Raw genomic sequence first — 27564 nt, forward strand, 5'->3', positions numbered from 1 at the left:
TACCCAGCATCATGGCCCGAAATCTGTGATTTAACCGGATCGGCTGGTCACGGCGGCGAAATTTCGTTCTGGATCATGAAATGTGGAAATGCCTTCACCCTGGTCGGAAATGTGCTAATAGGCGGCAGCAACCATAATCTCGTGAATTTAAAAATCATTTATTGAACAGCCAAGCTAATCTAGAGTAAATCTTGATGGAGTAATTTTTGAGGGCTACAGAATAATGTTCCTTGAATAGAAAACGGAAGGTCATCAAATATATTTCATTGACTGCGTTTCTTTATTTCATAATTAGCTAGAGCGCCTCGCTTTTAAAACAATGTGTTTCGTTATAAAAGTATATAATAATTAAAACGTAAAATTACTTAAATTTTTCCCAAAATAGAAGAAACGACTCCTTTAAAACGTGATTGTTTATCATAGCCGGTGATTAGTAAGTTTCGTGCTGAATTCTTAAATAATATAGAATACGTGTTGGAAAACTGCTTTGTTTCGCTCTACAAGGCAAAAAGACCTAAGAAATCACAAAGGACAGCGCAGTTGCTTATTGAAAATATCCAACTTCGCCTCTTTCTATTGTTTGTTGACCTTGTCTGTTCAGTGTATGAAGCAATTAACTTAATGCATTGGTTTGCATTTTTACTAATAAAAAATATATATCTTACGAATCATTTGCTCACATCAGTTCCTCGTGTTTAAACTCAGAGTAAACAGTTGAACTGAACTGTAAACGCACGTGGAATGCCAAGAGCGGCTTCAAAAGTTCTGGTTGGACAAGAATTGTTACTTTATTGTCATTTTAATTTCGTTCCAAGGGTCGGGTTCAGTATCGGAAGCAAAAACCAGGCAAAAAGCACCTGGCTAAACAGGGCTGCAGATGAGTGTAGATCATGATTCACGAGCGGCAGTCTTGTGCAAATGTGCTAAATTTTTCAAATGGATCCTGACCAGTTGGCCGAAGAAGCAAAAGGCAAAAATCGTTATTCCCAAGTAGCAGAAGCGGCAGCGCAGTCCGGCGGAATGTTCCCCGCTGCATGCAGTGTGTACATAAGTACAACTTATGTGCACAGTGTGTTAATATACTCGGAGCAGAGGACTCAACGGAGCAGCCGGTTGCTGCCTGATCACTTCGATTACACACTCGTCAGCTGAGAGTGAACTTGATCTAGATTTTTGTCGACCCGCCTATTTATTCGCGCATATTTCGTATGAGACACGAAAATAGCCTTCGGCCCAGAAAAACCTGGCCGGCGCGCGACAAGCGTGGTCGGCGACATGTAAATATTTTGTTTTCGTGCACGCAGACTATGTTTTATTCGTTGCTGCATGCGCGGAGCGATATTTTTCCTCGCTCCGTTTTCGCTCGATCAATTAATCGTTATTTAATTATAATCATTAAACACACCGGTGGTGCCGACCTTGGGTGCAATTGCGCGAGTGTAAATCTCAACAACAAAAAGTACTCTGTTAAACTTGGCATCTCGACTTGTTTGCGTCGGTTAATAGGAGGAACTTTCGGCTCGCAACGTTAATTGCACGTCTAAAAGTAACACTTTGTTGCAATACGCGGGGAACGAATTCAAAGCAAGTGCTCCTCTGAGGTTCTCAACTGTGTGCTGCATTTGAACCCTCGAAATAAAAAAGGAGAATTGAATATTTCACAGGTTAAGGAGGAAACTTCTCGCCGTGTAGAAAACACGCGATCGCGATTTCCTCCACCTGCTTGACGGATCGATTGAACAATTAGCAAAGTGACTGAGTCATGCGGCCCCAAACGAGACGCGTGCACGTGATTTATATCGGCTGGCCGTGAGTAAATTGAGCTAAATTTGCTCGAGATAAGAGCCGGAGAAGCCTCGCAAAACGCGTGTGTATGCATTTAATTGTTTTTTTAGCCGTCATGTGTTGCGTTGACGCCGCCATCGTGCGGAAAACAAGTCTTGCTCAAGTGGCGCGTTTCAGCACGACGGAAAGCGAGAAGAGAGGAGGTTATCTTCAGATAAATACTCTTTTCACCTGTCCCTTGCATACATCAATGAATTATATATCGGTCACCTCGTTTCAATTATCAATTATGTAATCTCGGCATGACAAGGAACAGAACGCTCTTACTCCCATTTGTTTATTCATGCTCGAGATAACGGATGGTTTCATCCTGAGTGTAAGTTTTGATGCTTCTTTGACCAAAGAAAAGAGTTGATTCCCACCGACAAAAGTAGAGGGAAATTGCCTTACTTGTCTTACACGGACAAGCGAGTAAATATTGCCGCCTAATATTACTAGAAATCTCTTACATCAGTGTTTCAACAACATACGTGTTATTTCGTTTTAAGGGCGGCATAAACAAAAGGTTTGTGTTTTCTAACAAAGTAGATAAGAAAAGATAGCTGTCGGCGCCGCTAAATAACATTGAAGACTTAATCCACGCTAGTTGCAAAACGGTCATCTTGCTGTTGGCCGTAAAATGGCGCTAGTAATCTTCGATTTTCCGCATAAAAATATCAAGGCAAGTTAAATAAAACTTAATAATATAATCAATTAACAACAGCCGCTAAGTTTGCAATCTAGTCGTTTCATTCAAAGCTGTGGCCTTTATTTGTTTAATGTTTCCTTGAATCTACTTTCCATTCTCATCACATCCACTATAATTACGCCGGTTGTGTATGTATATTATAAACCCTAGCGGTTTATTTTTATCATTGAAATGAGTGTTTTGAATTCAGTTTGGGTCTGGAGAGAACTGAACCGGCAAAATGACGTGGGATGAAGCCATTTAAACTCTCCATTTTTGATAGGATTTGTGCCGATTTCTTTCGGAAATATTTGGTTTCCCACGACACATCCATCCAGAGGCGACTGACTCAATTTCGCATCCAAGTGTTGTCACTTTAGCACAGATGTGTATCCCAGGCAGATTTTGTCAACGCTGGCAGCAGCAGCTCACAGTCAGCGAGCGAGCAATATTTAATGCTAGCTAGGCACAAAAGTAAAGTAGGGGAGCCATGGGTACATAAGTCGACGAGAGTGCTGCGTCGAGAGTGAGTTTGAAACCGGAGCCGCACAGGCAAATGTAAGCAGCAGTCTTTATTAGTAAATAGGTTGGCAAAGAGCAGCACATTCGCGCATGATTCACACAATACAATGTGCGTATGAACATAGCCGCGCCGCTATTTACATATGCGAGTACATAGAGGCTACACTCGCACACACAAGTGCCGCAATGCACAATGGGTGGAAAAAGGCACCTTTGCTTTTATTAATATACGACACACATGTGAAAAACGAAAAGGACTCTCTTCACTTCCTCCTCGGCTCCCTTGCCGCGGACACGACGCTAATGTCAATTAGCTGGCTAGCAGCCCTTGCGTCCTCAGCTCGTGATTTATGTATGAAATCGCTTCCACAGCCGGCCAGTGGCTTTTCGACCACAGGAAGCAGCGTACAATTACAATATATATATGTCATCGATCGGTCCGACACTTGCGTAGAATGGCAAAATGCCGACAATTTTGGCACCAGCACCTGTCAATTTTCAGCATTTCGACCGATCTGTCCTTCATTCAATCAGCCAAAAATCACTGCGGTCGTGAGTCCTCGGCAACAGTTGCAAGGCTTCATATTTAACCCAATCAAGTGTGTGAAACTCTATTTAATTATGATTAAGGGTTCAGTAATAGAGCATAAGTGCTATCAGTCAAAGTAAATTTGTCAAGAGAGCAAATTGTAAGTTGCGAGCAAAAAATAAATAAACAGGTTTCACCTCTTTGGCGAATAAATCACCAGAGCTGTCTAGTAAATAAATATATTGCAAATTTTGATTACTTCCGCGAGCTTTGCTATTCCTCCTGTTTGTTTTAACTCGCGTTTAAAAGCAAGTCAATATTAATCACCGAGTGTGCCAATGTCTTTTGAAATCCTTTGTCCATTGTAAGTGCGCACATGCACGTAAAAATCATGATATAGCACCAAATGCGGTTACGCAACTTACACTTTTTGCATTATGTTTAATTTTGGGCGGCTCAACCGATTCTTTTTTTTCCTCTCGGCATTTATCGCAATCGTGGCGAGACCTTGACGTTTCTTACGCGGCATAAAATTGCTCAAAGAAGGAAGCTAACCACGACGTGGCCAAAAGAGGCGAAATTCCCACGAGGAAAAGTCTAGTTTTTGGCAAACGATTTTAAAAAATAACGGCTGAGTCACGCGAGCAGCAGGCTACAATAGGAATAAATGTGTCGATGATCAATTGGCGCGCAAGTGTCAACGTCTTTAAATGAATGGAAAGGTCAGTCCAGCGGTGAACAAAAGAACCGACGACTCGGCGCTCTCGCTAGCAATGAGGATAATTTCGATAATTTCATTGTAGGATTCGCATTTAAATACAAAACTAATTTCGAGAGAGGCGAGAGAAGGGTTGATGATAAATCAATCTGAATTCAGCCGGCTATTATTTCCGTGCGTGAGGTGATTGTTAAACGACCTCCAGCGCGACGTTATTATTATTGCACAACAAATAGAAGCTTATAGCCTTAATAAGAAAAATAAACAAGGTCCCTTTCCTTCTTAGATTAAAAATAAATATCCTGAACTAAAATTTAAAACAGAAAATGTATTACAAAATGTTAAGATTTGATTGAGACAAAGTAAATTTTTTTGGATTTGTGGGCGTAAGTTGTGCAACTGGAGGGCTACCACCAACATTTTGCTCGAGAAGGAGCACAAGAGGGTAGTTGGGAGAGACACTGGATTATTATTGGATTTCAAATCAAATTTAAGAAATCTATATATATACTCGTATAAATATTGAGGTATTGAAATTTTTCTTACGTAAAGCCGAGGAGATATGGTTCACAGCTATACATTTAAGTAAGTAAGTCTAAATGGGAAGGTGAGGCGGAGTTATCACCGTAATGTCCAATTGCCGCTTAAAATTGAGACACAATTCCAAAAGGGAACGTCCGCATGAGGCAACGCGGCGTCCGGGCACACAAATGAAACGAATACAATTCGACGAAGCATTGACGAAACAATTGATAAGCAGCAAAATTTCGGTATTCACCATGTTACGTTCAAAAATGGGCGGCGGAGGCGAGAGCTGCGCTGAAACTGCCGCTTCAGCTGGCGAGAAGGTTGTTCTGCAGCCTGCTTTCCTCACCTAGCCTTGTCGCACGCACACAGAAAAACAAATTGTCATTCACGTTGCGCTGGCTGCTGCTGTGCCCCTCGCGACGCTCGCTTGCTCAACCACCGTGTGCGATTGGACGTGCGAAACGCGGAGGAGACGCTCGCCAAAACCTTATCATCAGCCCGCCACACCACCGCGGCTGCATGGGTCTCGGCTGATTCGGCCCTTGACCCGCGGGTCGGCCGAATTGACGCACGCATGATAGCTACAGGGCGCTGACGGGTGCCGAGCGCGCTCCCGTGCCCTCAGCGTGACAAATCGGTCCGCAATTGTGACATTTCCAACGAATTGCGTCAATTTCGTGGGTACGTTGTAGACCCAAACCAAAGCACAGAGGACAATAATTTTTAGGATATTTCCATTTGGCCGACCATCTAGTCTAGCAAATAATAAAAATGTTGAAAACAAAAAAAAACTGTACCAAAATTGTAGGAAATCCAAATAAACACCGTCCAATCTTCAGAACAAGAAATGCAAAATTCATGCGACAAACGTTTAGTTTCAACCGAGGTTTGTTTATTTTACAAAAGAAACTTTACATTTAATTTAAACTTCCGCAATCCCTAAAATAACATTGGATAACAAAGCGGAAGTAAAGACTGATAAAAGAAATATTTGACTTTTTGCTCCCGTTTTGATGAAAACAATTTTATTAATAGAAAGATTGGTTCAGAACTGCAGCACTAGGATCGAACTAGATTGCTTTCTTTTCTCACTTCCTTTGACTCATTTCATTGTACCCCATACCCTTTAAAAAATCTTTCAATGCGAAGCTCGTATCTTTTTATGCTGGTCTTATTCACACCAAAGATAGTTGCCCTGGATGGAGTTTCAGTCGAGACAAACAAGGTTTGATTATAGAGGCATGATTCGAATGATGCACGAGGAGCGGAAAAGATTCTCAGAAAGCCGGCGACAGCAATTTGTTGAAATTACATAAGGCGTCAATTTGGCATCGCGCGAAAGAGAGCGCGAGCATAGGTGCGAATTGCGTGCGTGCAATTTCTCCGTCCTTGAAAGCAAAAGTAAAACACACTTGGCGACCAAAATACTAATGTCGTGCTGCGATCACATTTGACTGTTCATCCCACAAAACACGAACCTTCACAATGCCTGATTCAGAGAACGAAGGTCCTTAAATGTATTTTACGCTGCGAACTGTGTGAAAGAGCCGCAAGCACAAAAGGAACCTAATTTGGTTTGAAGGGTCCTCTCTGACCGTGCACTCGCCATTCCAGAGTGTGGATTGTTTATGAAGGAATAAAGTAAAAAATAAATCAGTCAGAATTTAACTTCCTTTAGAAATCAGGAAAACTATAAATATTCCTATTGCTCACTTTCATTAGATTTTTACACTCCATATCTATTCCGAATTTTAAAAATTCTTTTGAACATATCAATTAATAGTTAGGGCACAAATTAAACAAAAATATAATAGCATTTCAACTCGTTCCCCACGCCTCCGATTATATTCTTTAAATTGCATCAATCCCATAAATATGTGACAGTTATTTTATAGCAACTTCGCTCCAAATTGGACGTGTACTGTTGTTGGCTGGCTGACTGAGCGATGTGGAAAAATCGGAGCCCAATGACAGACAATTGGCAGTTATGCAAGCGTTGTGTCGAACAATTATCACATGCGGAGGCGCAGAGAGAGCGAGCGAGGTGCTTTTTGTCGCAGTGTGTCGTTGGCCAATCGTTCCATTAAGTGCGTTTGGCACTTGGGAATTAATTTTGCAGTTGAAATATTAATTCAACTATTACGCAACCAACCAGTTCCATATAAATAAATTTTGCTCAACTCGGACAAGAAAAAATTCAACCTCGACTTGCAAGCTCCGGCAAACAAACCAATAAGGTTCACGATTCTTGTATTTGCCGTCGAGACTGTTTGAAATCGAGATAAGAAGGTCGAGTGCGAGTGATAACAAATAAATCAGCAGCGTCTGGCACAATTAGCTACTATTTCCGTCTGAGTCAGGGAAACGCAAATATATGCATATTTTATTACAATATCGCAGCACGTGCCGCTTACATTGGCAACATGCGTTATTATCATCATTGAGCAGCAGTGCCATTGCGTAATAACGCACAAAATTAAGTGCGATTGGATTAAAACGGCGTCAGCTACAATTAGCCGCGATGGTGCATTATGTCAGTGGCGGCCGGCCAAGGGAAAGCTGCGGTGTCAGCGGCGCAAACGTCCGGCCGGCCGGTCTAGTCAGACGGACACCCGCCGTCTAATCGTGTGCTCGTCTTTTTAATTGCGCATTGTACGCATCGCAGTCAGGGAAATAAACATTATTTAGTCAAGCCATTCAACCGACAGACAAAACTCTTGTTTACAACAAAATGGCATCTGGCAGGCATAAATAAAAAAGAAAGATCTTTACAAAATCTTGTTTGCAAACTTTTAGTTCCTATTACAGAACAATAAGCCAGTGGTAAAAATCAAGATAAAATGCAGTTAAGTGGACCTTATAGCAAGAAAATAAAACGAATTTGAAAAAAAGTATTTAACTGATAAAGTGTTTTAACGGAAATCGTTTTGTTATTTTGGGTTATTTAGAAGTGTTTTCGCATGAGATAATAATATAATAGAGTGATGCTAATTTTCTTGTATGATAATAATATATATTATATTACAAAACTCAGCCTTGTAAAAAAATATTGTGGCTTTGAGGACAAAAAAAATATCTGAATCTAGGGCTAATTCATTTCTCAAATTTTTTTCTTCTGCAATTGGTAATGCTGAGCTCTAGCTGCCACACTAACTGTTGAATTAGCCAGAAACGCGAATGTCGTAAATGTTAAGCAATTTAATTAAAAAAAAGGAAGGGTAATATTTTGTCTTTTGTACTTTACACAGAAATAATCAATGTTTAAAGTATCACAATGAAACGGATAGAGCAGCAACCTGAAGTTGTCTCAAAATATAAAATAACAATCGTCACGACAGATTTTATTAGTAAAAATCCTATGAGGTGGTGAGTGGCATACTCAATAGGTTTGTGATAGACGGAAGCAACAAATTTAATTAAACGTCGTAAGGTGTATATTATTCTGCGATTGTGAACAGATTCAGTTACTCATTTATTTTGTTAAGCCAATTATTTACAGGGGTGGCTCTTAAACAACAACTTCACTATCATACAATTATAATAATTGCAAATTTAGTCGCTGGAAAACAAAGTGAAAATAGTTAGATTATAGGATTTAACTATTTTCCGTAATCATTTTCACTACCCTCTTATCTGCCGAGTAAAGTGTTTGAATTGCACCGATGAAATTCAGCTGAGAGCAGAGCGCAAGAGAATCAATAATCACATCTCGGGCGATAACACATGTCATGCGAAAAGGCTCTCGAAAATTTGTAAACAAAGCAAAAGAGTTCCATGTCAACGGAACCCAGCAAAACGGCTGTGCCGATCCCGTTCGACTGGCTGGCAATAATTTCCGTTCCACCCCTAAATTCATTAGCGCCCCGGTGCTGGAACAGTCAAAATTCTGACAGCTGCGTCGAACCCGCCCCTCCAACCCTTCTATCGGGGGCGCCGAGAGAAAACGCCTCGAAACAGACCCCGAAGCGAAATGCCCCCCACACACGAGGGACAACTCACTCGCAAACCCCGAAACTCAGATCCTGATGAGATCTGAAAACCACCCCCAAGGGTGCAAATCCCGATTTAAAGAGTCTAAAGTCCACCCCGACGGGCCCCACTCCTTTCCTGCCGCTGGCAAGAGCCCGTTCCGGTCCCCTGGGGCCCCCGTTCGGCCCGCTAGTGCCGTGTGTCGGCCAGGGCCCGAGGGCCGCTGCGGTTGTCGACACTGACCTTGAAGGGTATGGAGCCAGGGTGCCTCGGTCGTGAAGCCGTCGGGGCTGCCCCGCGGGCCGCCGGACGCCGATCGTGGGCTGCTGGGACTCGGGGCTCCGCTGGGGCCCTAGTGCTGAGCCTCGGGGAGCACGGATCCACGGACGGGGGCTACCTTTTGTGCGCGGACCCAGCACAGAGGATGGAAAATGGCGCTTGCCCGGTAGAACGTTCGGTCACGTGACCCCGCGGAGTCGCTCGCTGCCTGCGCCTCGGATCTAGCGAGACTGTCGAGCCACCGAATGTTGTTTCGTACGGTTGGCCTGTCTGCCTTGCAGCTTGCCGAGCCACAATCAAGACAGCCGCATTATGTAACCTCCTGGCAGCTATGATATTGCGCACAAGGTGGCAGCACCTCCGGGAATGGCTTTGCTTTGTTGTTTTGCTGCCCGTCAAAAGAGGGATAGCGTTTCAAAGTTGCGCGCCGAGGACCATTTTGGTTTAAATGTCATCATTTTAAGCAATATTTTTATCCTTTCCAGTTAAAATTAAAAGCAGCTTCCTCGTTGTGTAGCGAGTAGTTTATTTTTCCAAATTTTTATGTACGTTTTTTCCACGTTTTCTACAGAAATGTCCTTCAGCAAGAAATTCCTGTTTAAATATTAATGAAAATTACTTTTAGGACTTTTAGATATAGGAAGAATAAAAAATAATCCAACTAACACAAAAAGATCTAGGGCCACTCACTGAATTACAAAATTACAGTAGTAGGTGAGTGGACGCTTTCTGCAATAGAACCGTTGATGAGAATTGAGGGAATAGATAACCATTTTAAATTTTTGCATCGTCATAGACGTTATAGATGATAATTGGATACATACAGATTTGAGTTTTTGAAAGACCAATCAGCCCCAATCTTCGTTTGAATTTTCCAAAGGCTCTCTTTTAGAGTAACACTTGATTAATGACATTTCGCAAATTGTAAACAATGAAAATCGGTTGTTTTTATAATAAACTTGAAATATATTTATTGCATACTTTAATAATGTTAACAAAAGATCTCTTGAGACATTTTGCGATGACAGGTGGGACTTACATAATAACTAAAGTTTTAACATGTTATGGATGAGAAGCAGGATATCATTATAATAAAAATCATAAGTTTTTGAGAATCCTAAAAAGAATATTATCAGTTTTCTTGCTTCAAGAAATATTCACTTGGATTTAATCTCATCTGTCAGAAGTTTTTTCGCTTAGGATAAAAATAAGAGGAAAAGCGTGTGAGAGAGTTTCAAAAAGTTAATACACCGCGGCTGGTGCAATTTTTTGGGAAATAACTAAGTTTTAACTTCTTGAAATTCCTCGTTTGACAGAAAAATCACTACAATTTGATTATCACCTGGTGCTGAGAGAGATAAACTAAACAAAATAATATGATGAGCTTATTTACAGTTGAGGTGTGTTAGTCGGGAATTGCGTGAATTTTGAGCAGTTCAGCTGTTTACATACAAATTGCGGCGTTTTCTTTTGAGAAAGAAGAAAATGGCTCTTTCTAGGGGATCACTCGAGCAGGTTGAGGGTGCTGTTGGTCTTGCGCAGCTGCGCCCTCCACGGCATCAGGGGCTGCTGTAGATTTTCCTCTTCGGCGCTGCTGTGCTTGTTAGCCACTTCGGCTGAGGACGACACCTCCTCAATATTCTCCTTGTTGTCCGCGATCGGCTCCTCCACCTCACACACCGGACTCTCCACGGATAGCACTTTCGGCGTGTAAAGCACACTTCTGGAACCAAAGCATTCGAAATGCGTAAAAGGTATTACTATCTTGGTGTTAAATTCTAGTACATATTTATTTGAATTAAATTATGTTATTTTTATTTTTGTGTATTTACCCCTGAAGTCCACATAGTTTTCGCGAAATTCAATCTAAAAGGTAATGGTTTAAATGAGAAAAATATATACAAATTTAATGGGACAAATCTAACCATCAAGTTAGATTGGTACTTCGTGTACTTACGTTTTTTCATACGGTATATTCATACAAATTATTTTTATTGAGAGCTATTTATTTTTTAATTAAAAAGAAAAAAAACGAAAGGTACATACAAGAGAATTTTTCCGTTGTAAGTTCTCGTGATATAAATGTTAGAATAAGAAGTGATTCATAATTCACTCTTTGAAATTAGCAGGGATGGCATTTAGAACATGTTTGTTTTTTAAGGGGGGTTAAATCCCATGGACTAGGGTGAGTGGCGGGGTTGACAAGATTTTGTCACTCATTTCCTTCTCTCTTTCATTTTTTTTCAGTAATTAGAAAACCACATGTTTTCAACAGTCGCTGACTCAGAGTTCTCTGCAGTTATTACTGTGGTATGAATTTTGTTTTGAAGGTAAAGAAGGGACTTGTAGGACCGACACATCTGCTGTGCAGTACGAAAGCGTGTTATTTTTTTTCCTTTCAAAGATTTCACTAATTGCTATCCATCCTGAATAAATCCACGCATAGAGGCGAGTCATTCGATAATTTTAAATTTCCCAAAATTACCTAGGTGGGAATTTCATTCTTTTTTTCTGTTCGTATTTTTCCTTGAAAAAATTAGAAATATTTACTAAACTTATTCCATCATAATTTCAAACATAGAAATTCTTGCGTTCGGTTCAAACTTCACACTCTTTGCCTCTTGTCGCAGTTCAATTAAAGTCACGACTAATTGTTAAGTTGTACAAATTATCGCAGGTGCCCTGGTTGTTCAGCAGAGTTTGCATGAGATTATTTAGTTCAGGAGTCTACGTCGACAGCAGAAAGCTTATTTTGATGAATGATTCGATTTAAGGGCATTTAAACCGCCTGTTTAAATATAGTTTACAGGCGCCTGACATGTTTGTTCATAACTGTCTGAGATAACCTCAAAATTATGGATTAAAATTTATTTCTAACTGCGTCTGGGAGGATCAGAGCGTGCAGATCAAGTAAATTAAACTCAAAGTGCTGGTAGTAAGACCAACGCCATCATAAAAGTAACTTCCGTTACATAAAAGTCTCGCGGTTGCGGCAGCAGAAACGCACACGAGTACCTTTCCACGCATCTTGGAGATGCACACCGCAGCAGAGTGTTTCTAAATTTGTTTTCTTTAAATCTGAACTGTTAACACACATTTAAACATCAAACACGCCGAAATAGAAAAGTATACACGCAAACAAGTTAATAGAGCAGGTCTGTTATCATTTTATGGAGTTGGACAAGCACATGAAGTGTGCATCACCTCGCACGTTACTCAGTGTTTCCGCCTCTAACGGCATTATAAGCGTGTGATATCACCAGCATCTTTGGTTTAAACAAATTCAGCGATTTTAACTGGAGCTGTGCACTACGTGGCATTTTAAATTAACCTGATGGCAGGAAGGCAAAATTAACTTATTTATAAAATAGAAACCAACAGCAACACTATTTTTCCATCCTCGTGTTTAATTTTGAATCACATAATAAGGTATGCACAGGTAGGAAAATGTTAAGTATTTCATTGGAGAATAATAATTTAATATTGAGAAAGTACTTCTAACCTGACAATAAGAGAACCATAAAAAAGTTAGAAAATTAAAAAAAAAATACGTGTCATTTTAACTGCAAATGATTTTAGATTCAAAATCATTAATGGCGGATCAGCAGGGCAATTTTATGTATTATATTTTCTTTGAAAGTACGTTAAATAAAATAATTAATATTATTTCCAGAATTTGTTTGTAAAAATAAATTAGCGCGTGCAATCAAAATTGAAATAAAAACTCTAAACACTATTATTAAGATAATTAAAAAATTGGAAATTTTATTTGGTTCAAGTTTTCTTGGTTTTCTATTTAGACGTGAAAAAATTGTGTCATTTTATTGACATTTCCTGAAATTTATTGTGAAAAATTACCATTGCTTTTGGGAGTTTTGACCAGTTTATACGCATTCCTCTTAGTAAAATAAGAAAAACGCTCTCTGAGTGTCTCATAGTTTTTGTATAGAAGAAAGTTTATAAAATTAGTTGATATAAAAACTGACCTTTTGATATCAGTCTCCTTGCGGTTGGCCATGAGCTGCCTCTTCCAGGGCGGAATGTTCTTGAGGCGCTCCTCTTCAGCCTGCTGCTGCGCCCTGAGTTCGGCTTCCTTCCTTGCCTTTTCGGCCGCCTTCTTGGCCAGCATCTGGCGCTTCCACGCGGGGATAGGGTTGCCCGTCGCATCCACGTCGGGCACCTGCAGCGACTGTACACGATTAGTTGATAGCATGCCGAGCCACGCACGAGTCAGCTCACCTGCTCCACGAAGTTCTCCACCGAGAACTGCTTGGACAGCTTGGTGAAACGCTCCTTCTCCTGCCGCTCCTCAGACTTGGCCCGCTCCATGCGACACTTTCGGATGCCACCTATGTCGCGCGACCGCTTCAGCTCCTCGATCAGGTCGTTCTTCTGCGACTGGAACCGCTCCTCTGTGCCGGCATGAAAAAAAACGTTCGAGTTAAGCAATGGGCTTAAAATAGGGAGAAAATGCCAACTAAATTAGTTCTTAAATATCAGTTTAAGTGTGATCAGTGAAAATTTTGTCAGTTTCTTATGGGATTATTTTTCGAAAATGCAAATGCAATAGCTAGTAATTTTTTCCTCAAAAAATTAATACAGTATCGTATATATACCTGAATGATTACAGCAAACTTTTTTCCCTCTGGTGTGTCTTTCAGACAAAAAATTTTAATTTAATTTTGACAACTTTACATGGGGTTTATAAAGATTTATTTTCTTGTTTAAATTATGGTTTCCGAATGGAAGGGGAATATATAACTCATAACATAAATATGCAACTCTTGTTTAAATTATATTATTACATAGCTGTTTCAAAATATCGTAAAACCAAATTACTATTAATTTTTTAGGATATATTTTGGAGAAATTTAAACGTATTATTTAAATGACTCGTTCGTTCTATATTAGTTATACTGAATCTAAAAGATTGTTTATAACCTGCGTTGTAGAATATAAAGGTTGGGTGATATTTTAAAATATAAAATGCGAAATATTTTAAAAAAGCATTGTAATTAATTTTGAAAAAGCATATTAAGTATTATTGGTTTGCTGACGAGCCAAAACAATATTTTAAATATATAAAATACTATTAAAACGTTATGAATGTATTTACTTTTAAGTTGTACATATTAAAATAAAAAATATCGAAATTAAATTAATGTAAATGTGTGCCGTTTCGTTTTAAATTGCATTTGATAAAAAGTTACCTAGAACTAGAGGTGGCGCGATGGTGGCGGGCGCAGGCCCGAGGGGCGCTGACATGGTCTTCCCCAGCCTTTCGGTTTTTCTGAGCTGCACGCTGTTCAAGTCGTGGATGCTGATGCCCGAGAGCGGCTGCAGCGGCGGCGTCTTGGCCTTCGCTGCCTCCGGGGGCTGCAGAGAGGTTGGTGGTGGCTGCTGAGCAACAGGCAGGGGTGGCGGGGGTGGACCCGGGGGCGGCGTTGCGGTCTCCTGTGGGGGCAAGGGTGCGGCCGGCTCGGCCTCCTCCTTCAGCGGGGGTGGCACGGAGACGGCGACGGAGGCGGCTTTGAGCACGGAGCCGCCGAGACTGCGCAGGTACTCGGACGGCTTGATCAGGCTGTCGGAGCCGGCGCCGGGGAACTTGGGCGGCACGAACGGTAGCACCAGGTGCTTGTTGCCCGTGGGGGTGGCCGGCGTGGAGGCGGTCTGCTCCTCGGAGGCCTGCTCGGCGCCGAATGACTTGCCTGTTGCTGCTGCAAACACGAATTACTGCTTTACTGGGTTGCGACCGCGCGCGCGAGGGGGAAGGGGTGGCCAAGGGTGCGTGACGCTGATCTTAATTGTGCGCCGCCGCCACACGGTCTGTCGGCCGAAATACCGGTCTGCTCCACTTATTGCCGGGCGATTAATTGAGCAGAGCTGCTGCATGCATGCATCTCTCTTGCTCACTGGTTTTCTCCACGAGGAACAGTATGCGTCGCGCATAATTAGCCAGCCGCAGCGACTCCTCTCAATTCCTCTCTTTCTCTATCTTTCTCGCAAAGGATATCGATTCTATTTAATTGCGCGTGTGATCGGCAGAACGTGAAATTATTTTGTGTTTGCCTCTCCCCAGCCCGAGCGAATTTCTGGTGAATGTGTAATTATTTGTTCGCATACGTGTTTGCTGATTTGGAAAAAGAGATATTTTCTCTTCAGCTGTACCTATATATCTGCACTGCTTTGCCTGCTGGTGCGTGGTTGTACGCATGCAACGAGAAAGCTGAGAATGCATTTTTTGGCACAATTAAACCTCTGCGCTCACGTGAAATTTAGAGCTATGTATTCATCATGTTGCATTTTGATTGGCTCACTTTTGTAGAATACTATATCGTGCATGTTTTCCCTTGAGCTGAATAATGCAAACAAAATATGAATTTCTATTATGTATGTTTTGTCGCTAAATCTTCTTATGCCAGTTACCACCAACAATCACAATTATTGATGTCAAACTAGGAAATGATTAAAAAAATTTACGCGTCACAGAAGGAAAAAAATTAATAATTTCACGCAGCTGCTTCAGCATATCAAGTTAATTTCACTGGCATTACGCTGAATCATATTTTATAATGAAGTGTCTATATCTTAACATAAATGAGATTAATGGATGAATTAAGCATGAGGTTTCAATAATGTTCATTTTCTAATAAGTGGGACTTAAAAAGAGAGCGTTTAGTATCAAATCATTTATAAGACAGGTGATGTCGGTTTTTGTGTGGAATATGTTATCACTATCTGTTAAACGACGAACGTCATTAAAATGTTTGAAGTGAACGTACACAATTTTTTGATTAACAAGTGAATCGAAGCGAGTAAAAGCTGTTTTTACTTTTACAGGAAAATAGGATGTGAATCGCGGAGAAAACAATTATTCAGTGTTAATTTGCATAATTAGTCATGCTTGAGGGCAATTTTTCTCTTTAAAATTTAATGCTCTTAATGTACGGTTCTCACAAGCATGATTCCCATTGTGTTCAAGTAAAAAGTATTTACTTTCACTTGAATTCGCGAAAACTGCAAAATTTTACGACACATTGAAAATATATCTCTTAGATACGATCTTCAGATTTCCATGAAATTCAAAAATTATGTGGACATTTTTGAAACATTTAAATGTTCTCAAAAATTATTTCTTGAATGGTTCTAAAATTCACGCTACCTTACCGCACGCGTTAAGAGAAACCAAATTAAGTCGTCTCGTGCATCTAATTAATTACCCATGTGAGAAGAGGCCAAGTGAAATTTCCTTAAAGCGTAACAGACGCGCGAGAAACAAGAAACACAAACGCAATGCCGCACACGCGAAAGCCCGGCAACAATGAGGATGTGAAATGTTAACTTTAATTCGTTTGTTTTTCTTTTTTGTTTGTATAGACCATACAAATTTTTCGCATTTGCAAATATCTTCTGTTGCCGTAATTAACAATGCCAGATTTAATTTCGTAAAATATTTTAAGAAAATTAGAGAGTTATAAGCCATTTAAAATGCCGCTAGAAAATTCCAAAGGTGCACTCACCATTTCGGTCTCCAAAACCATCCAACTGCAACAGGGCCGGGGGCGGCGGAGGCGGCGGGGGCGGATGCTGAAGGCCGCCGGGCTCCGAGACGACTCTCTTGAGTGCCCTGCGACACGTCAAGTTGCTGTGGATTAGTTCGATGCGCAGGTTGAGGTCTGTGGTTGGATTCCACATTTTGGGGGCGGCCAGGGTGGCCGTGCTGCCCCACGGGTTGCCCGCGAGGGGGTGATGGCCCGGCCCCAGGGGGGCCAGGTTTTCCATCGAGTGGAACACGTTGGCACACGATCTACGTAACATGGTCAGCGCTGTGATCCATCGCGCGTCGAAATCTCGACTGAGGAAGATGCGCGCGGTAGAAAGTGCGCTCTCAATACCCACCGCGGCCGCCCCGTTTCTCTGATTCGCCGCCACTGCTGCTGCGCTGCATGCCCTTCTTTTTTGCTCTTTTTCATTTTATTATAAGCGGACAGCCTGTTTAATGCACCGCTAAAGACTCTAATGCTCGCTCGGCGTTATAATTGCGGAAAATTATGCTTTACACTCTCGACGCTCAGCTCGGGCGGAGAATGCGATTTTCACTTTTTTTAATTGGCATCTAGGCTTTTTAAATTATTATGCACTATTTTTAATTGGCGCCGTTACAGAAATAGATACAGCCGAGAAATTAGCGTAATTATTAAGTAATCACATAGCCTTGCAAGTTGCAACAACTTCTCTATGAGCGACTTAAAGATAGTCCTACGTTGATCAATTCAATCGGCATTAAATTATGCGTTTATACCCGTTACAGTGAAAATGTTTCATTTTTTTTTAAAAGCTTGAATCTAGTTTGCTCTAAGCATTGATCTCAAGTTGCAATTTCCTTTCTTTAGTAAACAAACATTATTTGCGCTTGACTGCAAATGGAGCTGTACTCATCAATTGCAGATCATAAAGAGAAAATCTCAATCAATTTTTATGGCAGGCACTTAGTGTGAAATTGCAATTCAACAACAAAACGCACCATGCACGCGTCACTACTTATCAACGCCCTATTTTTCGCGATTTATATGGCTGCTGTGTTCAACCACGCGAGCGTCTTCGCACAAATTGACGTCGGCAATCAGCGCAAATAAAACTCGCTGCTGTAGATTTGCAGGAAATAAATTCGCAACTCACCTGCTTTCTGCAGAGTTGGCATTTGGATTGGGTGAGCTGGAGCCGTGACCGGGCAGGGACATGTGCCGCGAGACGCTGGTCTTCTCTTCGGGTTCGCCTAAAAGCAATGACAAAATTGATTCATGTCCATATATTGAATAGATGCGGTTACTGCTTATTCCCTAATTTGATTATGATGTTTTTCCCACCAAATGTTAAAATAATTAATTTGATATCGCTCTCTTTGTCAGCTAACCGATATCAACAAATATTCAATTTTCATGTTGACCCTCATGATCGTCCTTAGTAAGAGTGTAAATGTAGATTTACAAGTGACATTTCATAATCGAAGGTGAATTTAAATACATAAATAAAAATTCAGTCTATTTAAGATTAAGAAAATTATTGTATATTTTTATGGTTAAAACTAAATTATTAAAAATGTTTCATTAAAATTTTAATTTTAACAACTACTAGAAAACTGATTAGAATTTGTCTGGTGGAATGCGGCGGAACTTGTAATGCTTTAATATTTTTATAAGAAAAATTGTACAAGCAGCGTGTCTTAATAACAATGTTAAGTATTAATTATTTTTATACTTTATACATTTTTAAATCTTTAATATGATTTACTGTCTGTAATTTGAGATTTTTCACAGCATTAAAGTAAACTCAATACTCTTTGCTAATCTAAAAAAGAGCCAAATCAAATTTATATATATATATGAATAAAAATACAAAAGATCAATAATAAGTCACAACATAATTGCAAAAAATCTCACCTTCAACTGGTGTCGCATTCCGTCTGGGCGGCTCTGGTGGCGAGTCGGCGTGCAGACTGGCAACGGACGGCGGGCGCGAGTAGGTGCCGTGCAGGGACGGCGGACGCGAGCTCTGCTGCGAAGGCGGGCGCGACGCGTTGTCGAGACGCGACGGTGGTCGCGATCCCTGTTGCGAGGGAGGCTGCGATCCCTGTTGCGAGGGTGGCCGCGAATTGCTTGGGCTGGTGATGTTGACGATGCTGCTTTTGCGGCCGGTGCCGATTGGCGAGTAGGTCACAACGGCAGCCGCTTCCTCGCGCAGCTGGTAAATGTCCTCGTAGTCGTTCTCCACAGCCTCGCCTATCATCGAGTGCACATCCGACGAGTGCACATCGACACGAACTGAAATCACAAAAATGACCTGTTAAAACACGCTTTCAATTATATTATCATCTTTATTGTCTTTTGGCGAGGTCATACATCAGATTTTGTTACAATTCTAAATATATGCCCCCCAATTGCAATGCACAAACAAATTACACACAAAAATTATAAATTTTTAACAAATGCCAAGAATTCACCACTATCATAAAATTTCTTTAAGTACACAAATTCTTTTAAGGCTGACACAAATTTATCGTATTGTGGCTCAAGCCGCAGTGAAAGTGGCAAAGCATTGTACAAATTTGCAGCACTGGAAAATGGATTCTGCTGCGAGATCATTAATTTCTGAGGCGCAATATACAATTCAGGCATGCGGCGCGTTCCATGCCCATGCACGTCCCTGGTCTTTTTAAAATAGGCGGGGTATTTTTTAACAAATTTACATGCTTCAAACAAATAAACTGAAAACACTGGAAGCAGGTTGTACCGCTCAAAAAGTGGTCTCGCAGAACACAGCGGCGTCAACCCCTTCCAGTACCTCTCGCCCGCCAGGGCACGAATCAGCCGCTTCTGGGCCATGAACACAGTCCGCAGCGCCCCATCGCTTGCACCCCAGATTACAATACCATATGATTGCAGAAAAACAGAGACGAAAATCTTAATGAAAAGTACCTAATGTGAGGAAAATGGATTTTGCCTTTAAAATAAATAAGTTAGTGAAGATCTGATGAACATTATTGAGATGAGATATTGGCAAAAAGTTGATATTTTTCTATGTAAAAAAAGGTTAAAAGCTGATCCAGATTTTTTTTATTAATTTGAATTAACTTCTTTAAATTATTGAAAAATGAAAATACAATGCTCTCCATGTTCTTTCTCCAAACAGAGGAGTCTAGAGGCCACTTGACGTCTAACTTATCAGACATTTGAGAGATTATTGATATCGTAAAATTATAAAAAAAAAACATTTGGTAAAAACATGAATTCAATAAGAGAAGTAAAATTTTTCAAAACTTGATCTGTAAAAGTTTTGGTGTTGCTTGCCATTTTAGCGCGATTAAGATCGTGCTTGCAAATACTGGAAGAAATAAACTATACCTTACGTTTTCTGAACTCAATAAATAAAAATTATTTTTTCGAGTCGGGACTGAATAAAAATGAAGTGAAACAACCTAAAATCTCATATAACTGCGGTGTTCATATTTTTTGTGTTTTAACAAATTTCATCATAAACTGCTCTTAAATGTTTGCAAAATGAGTTCAAAATGTTATATTAGCTAAACATATTGTACACTGCTCATTTTATATTGATAATTACAAAATTCAGGCTAAAATCTATCAGATTTTTTAACTCCCTATGAATTTAATGTCCTGCTCGTCCAAGAGTAATCATCATAAAGAAGAGAAAACAAATCTCATTTAAAAATAGATTTTACTGCAATTTTCTCTATAGTTGAGTTTTTTGAACGATGCAAGTGCAATAAACATTACCATGACACATAAAAATCACTTCCACTCTCGTGTTAATAGCATTTATCATCAATTTAAAATTTTCTTAGATATTAAAAGTTACAATTATTACAGTCTGGGGAGGAGCTATGCATTAGTTTACAGTTTCACTATAAAATATGATATGCTGGGTATCAATATCCAGCAAGTGCATTTGTAAACAAATTGCATTAACGGGATCAACGGGTTTGGCTGCGCGCAAGAGAAATCCTGTCCGACCTCGAAACTCTCTGTATTTCACCAGCAGTCGCGTTCAGCTGCATAAGGGGACGAGACGCGATGCTGGCCAAGCGGCTGGCTGGACCGGCAAAAATGCGCAAGAAGCGCATAACGGCACATCACGAGCACTTACACGCTATAAACGTGATCTCTTTAATTGCACTCTCTATATACACTCGTCGCAAGGAAATTAACTTCTCTCGTTGCGCACATCCTTCTTTACAAGGAAATACTTTTGATGCTCGCGCATTTTGAAAGAGTACAGTCAGAGAGTAGTCGTGAAATAGCAGCCTGTGAGTTAAATGTAGCATTATGAATGAAAATTAACTTAATTATCTGGCAACTTCCAAATCTGACGCATTTCTAATTTTAAAATGGCAATAGTGTAATATGTATAATAACTAGCAAAAGAGGCGCAATTTAAAACATTCAAAACGGTTTTAAATAGTGATAACACATCACTAACTAGCATATACACCGCCAGATTAATTCTGAATGGGCATAAGTGGAATCTTTATTAGGCTGCTGGATTAACATACCTGTGACTGTTCCTTCTTGTTTGACGACGACTGTAGTGCTTCCCTCTGCTGAGGAGGCAATGGAGGAGGCCACGGAAATGGATCTGGTCGTCGGTGAGGTTGGTCTTGCCTGGCTGCTGGGTGTCTCAAAAAGGTCTTTGACCCTGTTGTAGATCACCTCGCGAGGGTTGTGCAAGTAGAATGAGCATTCAGAATCTGTTGAACTGCCAGGACTGCTGGACGCGGTTCTGGTTTCTTCAACTGCGATGCGTTAAAAATTATCAATTTTACAGTTAAAATTATTTAAATTTTTTAAAGAATGAGAGTGATGGTGCATCAATTCAATTATGAATAGAAAATATACAAACGCAGAAAAACTTGAAATTCGAAATTATGGAATGGCTGGACAGTGTAAGAACGTGTTCTTTACTTTTTTGCTTTCAAAATTTCATTAATGGGTATAACCATCCTAAATTAACCCACGCAGAGCCTTTCGATAATTTCAAATTCCGATTATGAATGTTTAATTAAACAAAAGAGCATATTTATATTTTTGAAGAGTGAGTCAAAAGATGAATAAATTACATTTTGTAGAAATAGTTCTTTTTGGATCAACAAACCTGCTGCATTCATAGGATTGACATAGATTTCAAGGCCACTGAGCGAGGACGAGAGCGAATTGTTGTTGCTGCTGTTGCACACGTTGGCGCCGCAGGCTGAGAAAGGGTTGTTGTTGTTGTTGTTTCCCCCACTGGAAGGTGGGTGCAGGTAGAAGGGTTCGGATTTGAGGCTGCTGCTGTCTGAGAGCGAGTCCCGCGATTCATCGCGTCTGCTTTTGTAGTGCTGCGTTGAACGCGGCTTGTTCGATGGAGGGCCGTCTACGTGGTTGTAGTCGGGTGCTGTGCCGTGCTGGACCAAAATGCTCAAGCACTGAAACAATAAAAATTATTAATTTTAAGATCAACTTAAAACTGATTTAGAGGAAGTAAGCAAATTAGAGCGAATTTCTCTAACGAAATTAGCAAGCCTAGGTATTATAATTATACTTTCTACTATTTCGTTATAAATTCTATAATTACTCCATGAATCATAAAAATTGAATTTGTGTCTTTGGAAACAGAATTTTCGTTTAATTTTACATTTTAAAGGAAGCCCCGACGAAAAAATTATCTAAAACAAAGGTTTTAGAAACAAATCCCGTAAAAATGGCAAAATGGGTAAAATTATCAGCCCTCAAAGCGAAACAATCCAGAAGTACTTCGCGAGTCCAACAATAAGTTCTCACGCGTAATATTGATATTCTTTTGCGATTTTTTCAATTTAATTTTCCTTTGCCTTAAAATAATTTTTATATCAATCGACTCTGTTTGAAGCATAATTTAATAATGACTACGTATCTTCTTATAAAATAGATTTAAAAATCAGTCTAATAATTTATTGCTTGATCTACCTCTATCTGTTCGTTCTCAGCGGCGTCATTGAGGGGACTCTTGCCGAATTTGTCAAGCAGCATGCGTCCACCGTGCCTGAGCAGCCACCGGACAGTTTCTGCGTGTCCGCGACTGGCAGCGAAGTGGAGGGCCGTGGCGCCATCACCGTCGCGCAAGTTAGGATCGACGCCCTGCTCCTGCACCATCCACTTGATGCATGGTAGGCAGCCCATCTGGGCGGCCGCGTGCAGCGGCGCCATACCGTCCTTGGCCCTTAGAAGCAGCGAGCCGCCCGCCTCGGTCACCAGGTAGCGCAGAACATCCAAATGGCCCTCCTGCGCCGCCAGGTACACCGGCGTCACCGCGTTGTCCATTTGAGCATTGGCGCTGAAACGATAAATTGAAATTGTTAGAACTTTGTTCATTTTATATTAATTTTTTTTTAATTAAGAAATAATGATCTAATCGCGTTGGAGTCGTATTTTACAGGAGGGTACATCTAGTTTCAAACGAAGTACAAAGAAAAAATGCATAAATATTTTCTGCATAGTTAGTTTTTATGCAGTGAATTTTTTGTTCAAGTCCACTTCAACCTATCAAGTTAAATGGCCTCCAGAAGAGTAGAATCCACCAAACTAATGGTGTTATGAATATGTAAATTGGTTGCAGCCATAAGCCCTGCATTTTAATAACAATTTCACAATTTTAACTGCTTCATAAAAAAATTGGTCAGTATAATACCTTTCAGAAAATATCTCAATTTATTCTAAAAGAGGTAATAAAGTAATAACACTTCTTATATTTAGAGGTAAGTGCGTATGTGTGTTCATAATACCGTAACGTTCTTACTGCAATTAAAATTCATATGAAGTTAACATATCCAAGCTTTTCTCGGAAACGACTTTTTATAGCAAATGTAATAGAATATAGAATTGACTGGATTTATTATTTCGAGAATATCTCGATTTAATTTACTTGATTGGGTAATCTATAGGCTCATTTCTATATACTCGAAATTCCAAAAGCCATGTTACGCTTATAAATACAAATTGAACTAACAGTACATAATCTGCGAATTGTTTGGCCAAGAAAAATATTACATGGATTAAGAAAGAATTTAGCTATAAAAATACAACCCTAAAAATGCGATGCGTTTCCCTATTTTTTTTCAACCGTCAAGAATTTTATCTTTGCTAAGACCTGTTTTAGTTCGAAAACCTTGCTCTAATGATTATTTTTACAATTCGTCCTAGTATTTCTAATGCCCGATTACTTTTTATGTGTAGAGATTGCATCAAATTGGACAAATTGAAAAGGAAACGACCAAAGCATGGCATGGTCCACAAAGTTCAGCTTGAATTTCAAGAGCATTGGAAGAAGACTTTGAGCAGAAGGTTTTTTAAAGACCTGTTTTAGATGGTACGCGACTTAAGAAGACCTCAGCACTTACATAAAAAATGTTGGTATTTCGCACTGCATGGGTACACACATCAGTGCAAAAACCTGTTTCCAAATTAACAATTTTCGATTTGTAGGTCACTTGGTTACTTTTCGCAGGTGGTGCAGGTCCGTTTATCTCGAGTGAGTTGCTTTCCTAGAATAACAGGAAACAAAACGCCGAATTCTTGCGTTTTTTTCATGTGGACAAGCTAATTAAGCAGTCAATCTTGCGATTTGATCAAACGAGAAGCATATAGACCTCGGCCAACATTGGCTTATTTATCAGGATTTTCGGCAACTCGTCAGGCATAACGAAGCAGTGGCAGCGGCGAGCTTATAACGGTGCAGCAGCTGCGTGCACACACATTGTGCACAAATTGCCGCTTTTCTCGTCCATTCAAATGTATTCAATGATTGGCCCTAAATCGTAATTTTTCATATGTGAATAGCATCTGATGGAAGTCTCCCAATTCAAATATAAAGTTCCGTAAAATGACACGACAGAAATAAAATTCATCCAGAGAAATAGTTAAACGTTGTATCCGCAAGAGATTTTTAATTATGCCACACAAGGCTCGATTAATTGTTTGTGGTGGCGAAAAAAATTTCGAAAAACATAATTTCCCGATTTGGGTCACCTTGAGCGGCTTGGAACGATCGAGTTTCTTTTCACTCTGCGGCAAAACGGTAAAAATTATGATGATGAGAGAGCCGAGCAGAGGAAACACTGATGAGATGGGAGAGACTTTGACGCGCGCGCATGGCTCGCTCGAGAATTTTATGCCTCGGTGATAATGTTGCGAAAGGAATTAATGCCACCCGCCACAAGCGAGCAGAGTTGCAGCGGCAAGTTTGGCAACAATTGAATCATACAAGTTAATTTCGAATTTCCTGCAAGAAGAAGTCAGGCTAGACAATTATTTAGAGAATGATATTTGGAATTGAAATGTTCTTCACTAAACCCATTTATAGCAATGAAGCAATGAAGTGACTTGATTGCAAAATAAATTAAAATTATGCCAACAAGTAAATTGTCTCTCTTGATAAATTTTCAATTTTGTATTCCAATATATGAGCACGAGGACTTGAGCCGGGCATTTATTTATAGTGCCAGACTAAGTCGTAATGTATTGCAGTATACTCATGATGAGTATATTATTTCGTGCTTTGAAGATTTACATCATTCCATCATGAATTTAAGAATAAACAGCACATTAAATTCAAACTGAGTGACATCATGAAGTGTTCCATTAAATGTGAAATTTAAAGTTGGTTTCTTACTTTCTTGAAAATATGTCATATTATCAAGCAAAATATTAACCCCTAATACGCCAACAATGACAAATTAAGAAATGTGGGCGTCAAACTGTTAAGATTGATATGTTTACACGAGACACTCATTTAATGACCGCTTTCTGACATGCAAAGTAAATAAATTCCATTTGAATACTTCTTTACCTATTTATTTCTTAGACACTTGTTTCAGACCATGCTGACCATCAACCTAACTCTTTTACCATTAATACTTCCCGAATTGCAACCAAAATAAATGAATCTGGATTTTATGTAGCTTCCTCTTGCTCATCGAAAAAGAACACACTAAACACGCATCTTGCTCAAAAGTGCGGATTCATCAAGTCTGCGAGCAGCGCGCTAATGAAACTCTGACTCAAGCCGACTTTTCCTAACCCAAATTCAGCGAAAAGCAGCGACTTTTGCAACGATACGCACGATAATTAACGTTCGAAACCTGGAGGCTGTCCTGTTTGTGTCTCCCGCCGGTGCAAAAAAAGGAAACAGTATAGAGTCACGGGTAGGTGCTCATTTGTGCGGAGTCGTCGCGTGTCATCGGGTAAACGCGCGCGTGAACATCTCTCACGTGAATCTCAGATCGCGGCTTTTCCAACAACACACGTTTCCACTCACTGCATACACGTCTCTTTCTTTTCAGCTAGGCTGCATTCCCACGCTTTTTGTTAGAGTCTACTTGCGGAACAGGCTTAATGTATACCAATGAAACTGACAAGGAAAATTGCTTAGTGCAAAAACTATTTGAAAAAAATTTAAAACATTTAGAAAAAAAATCAAAACAAAATTTTTCTTTACAAGATCATCTATTATGAATCGCTATCTTCAGTTAAACTAATAACAGCTCTTGCAATAAAATTATTCTGCTTTAACGAATTAATTAAAATGAACAAAATTAAAAATTAAATAATTTCTTTTTCCTTTTCTATCGTTGTGAGCATAATTTTGAAGTTGTACATTTTAATAATTTTTTCTAACCATTTCATATTTTCAAAAAACCAGTCACTTCGAGGAAGTTAAATAAAATTAGTCCAACAAACTGGGTGGGTGAAATTAATCACGACTCACGACTGAAAAGAACGGCGAAAACAACAAAAACTAGTAGTCGTGATTTACCAAGTTTGTTTATGCTGACTTGCACTTTACTTTAGCAAATAATCGAATTCATCGGCACCTCGTGATCGACTACTTCACAAAACCTATATTTTCACTCATTGGCAACTGCATATTTGTCTGCGCGCACGTTCGCTTTGCTGATTTTCGAGTGAATGCGCCACGCTGCGCGTCCCATTTCTCTTTTCAATTCATGCAAATCATTTGTGCAATAAAAATCGAAACGACGAGTTCGAAGAAAGTGATCGTCGTAATAATATTAAGCCAAACTTTCAAAAGAAACGCTCAAAAAGTGAATGCGGGCGAATTTTTTTATATTCGCGAGGCTGCGGGACCTAATCGCCTGAAACGAAACGCTAATTAAATAATAAACCCGATTTAAAATTCGCCTTCGCTTTCCATCGGCGTGCGGCGGCGAATAATTCGGACATAAAAACTCAAAACCACCTGAGCCGCTGATTATAGGGTCCATTGATGATTGATAAAACGTTCGAATGCACGAGTTTTCGTCGCCCCACTTGGACACATTTGTTTCTCCCGGCCTTTCTCTTTTTACACCCGATTTTTCATCTCTGCTGGACCAATTGCTACACTTTCATAATCGTAATGGCTGGCGAAAATGATTTTTCTTGAATTGACAATCACCACGCGGATTGTGCAATTCCTGCCTCGTGCTTTGTTAGTCTACAAAATCAGTGCCTTTCTCAGCGTCCAAACCAATAATAAAAATGCAATTATGCAGATTCAAGACGGAGCGATGATTTAGCGCTTCAATTAAAATGTGTGCAGGCCGAGAAGTGGCGCACGGGCCAGTTCTAGGGCAGGATCGCAATTTTTTTATGCGAAACTAGTTCCGCCAGCGACGAGATAAAAATATTTTACGAGCCGCGCTGTCGTCTTGAGGCAGAGGACGGAAGATTTTAATATAATTAATCAGCTCTCCGTTTTTGAAAACAAACACGCTTATGGCCAACTTTCTTTGGATCCGATTTCTACAGTATCCAGATTACTTATTCGTGCAACACTTGATGCGGTAACGTGCATCCAACGACTTAAATGGAACTGAGAAACTGGCTTACTTTTGTGATCGTGTGTTTGACAAGGTTCTGCGTGTAAACTTGCTTGTTGGTAAAAGTATTGCTGATTGTTGGGGTATGAGCATTATCT

General features: G+C 40.0%; 2 protein-coding genes across 7 annotated transcripts in view; both read right to left on the reverse strand.

Annotated features, from left to right (window-relative positions):
- gus (gustavus) overlaps nucleotides 1-9236 on the reverse strand; it is a 37559-nt gene extending 28323 nt beyond the window's left edge. The window contains exon 1 of the mRNA XM_065486897.1: nucleotides 9022-9236. The gene's annotated coding sequence lies outside the window, so the exon portion shown is untranslated. The remainder of the gene's footprint in view (nucleotides 1-9021) is intronic.
- Nucleotides 9237-9999: 763 nt separating this feature from the next.
- The window catches only part of f (forked), a 31654-nt gene continuing 14089 nt past the window's right edge, over nucleotides 10000-27564 (reverse strand). For 3 of the 6 annotated variants that reach the window (XM_065483917.1, XM_065483913.1, XM_065483918.1), the window contains 10 exons: nucleotides 22557-22923; nucleotides 21727-22036; nucleotides 21128-21367; nucleotides 18498-18878; nucleotides 17737-17833; nucleotides 16578-16684; nucleotides 14268-14774; nucleotides 13297-13469; nucleotides 13044-13246; nucleotides 10000-10780 (listed from right to left, as the gene is read on the reverse strand). In XM_065483917.1, coding sequence (XP_065339989.1) covers nucleotides 10561-10780; nucleotides 13044-13246; nucleotides 13297-13469; nucleotides 14268-14774; nucleotides 16578-16684; nucleotides 17737-17833; nucleotides 18498-18878; nucleotides 21128-21367; nucleotides 21727-22036; nucleotides 22557-22923 — 2605 coding nt within the window. In that variant the 3' untranslated portion in view covers nucleotides 10000-10560. The remainder of the gene's footprint in view (nucleotides 10781-13043; nucleotides 13247-13296; nucleotides 13470-14267; nucleotides 14775-16577; nucleotides 16685-17736; nucleotides 17834-18497; nucleotides 18879-21127; nucleotides 21368-21726; nucleotides 22037-22556; nucleotides 22924-27564) is intronic. The other 3 variants (XM_065483916.1, XM_065483915.1, XM_065483914.1) reach the window with 3 other exon arrangements.

Source organism: Cloeon dipterum, chromosome 3 (genome assembly GCF_949628265.1).
Source record: "Cloeon dipterum chromosome 3, ieCloDipt1.1, whole genome shotgun sequence".
Classification (NCBI taxonomy): domain Eukaryota; kingdom Metazoa; phylum Arthropoda; class Insecta; order Ephemeroptera; family Baetidae; genus Cloeon; species Cloeon dipterum.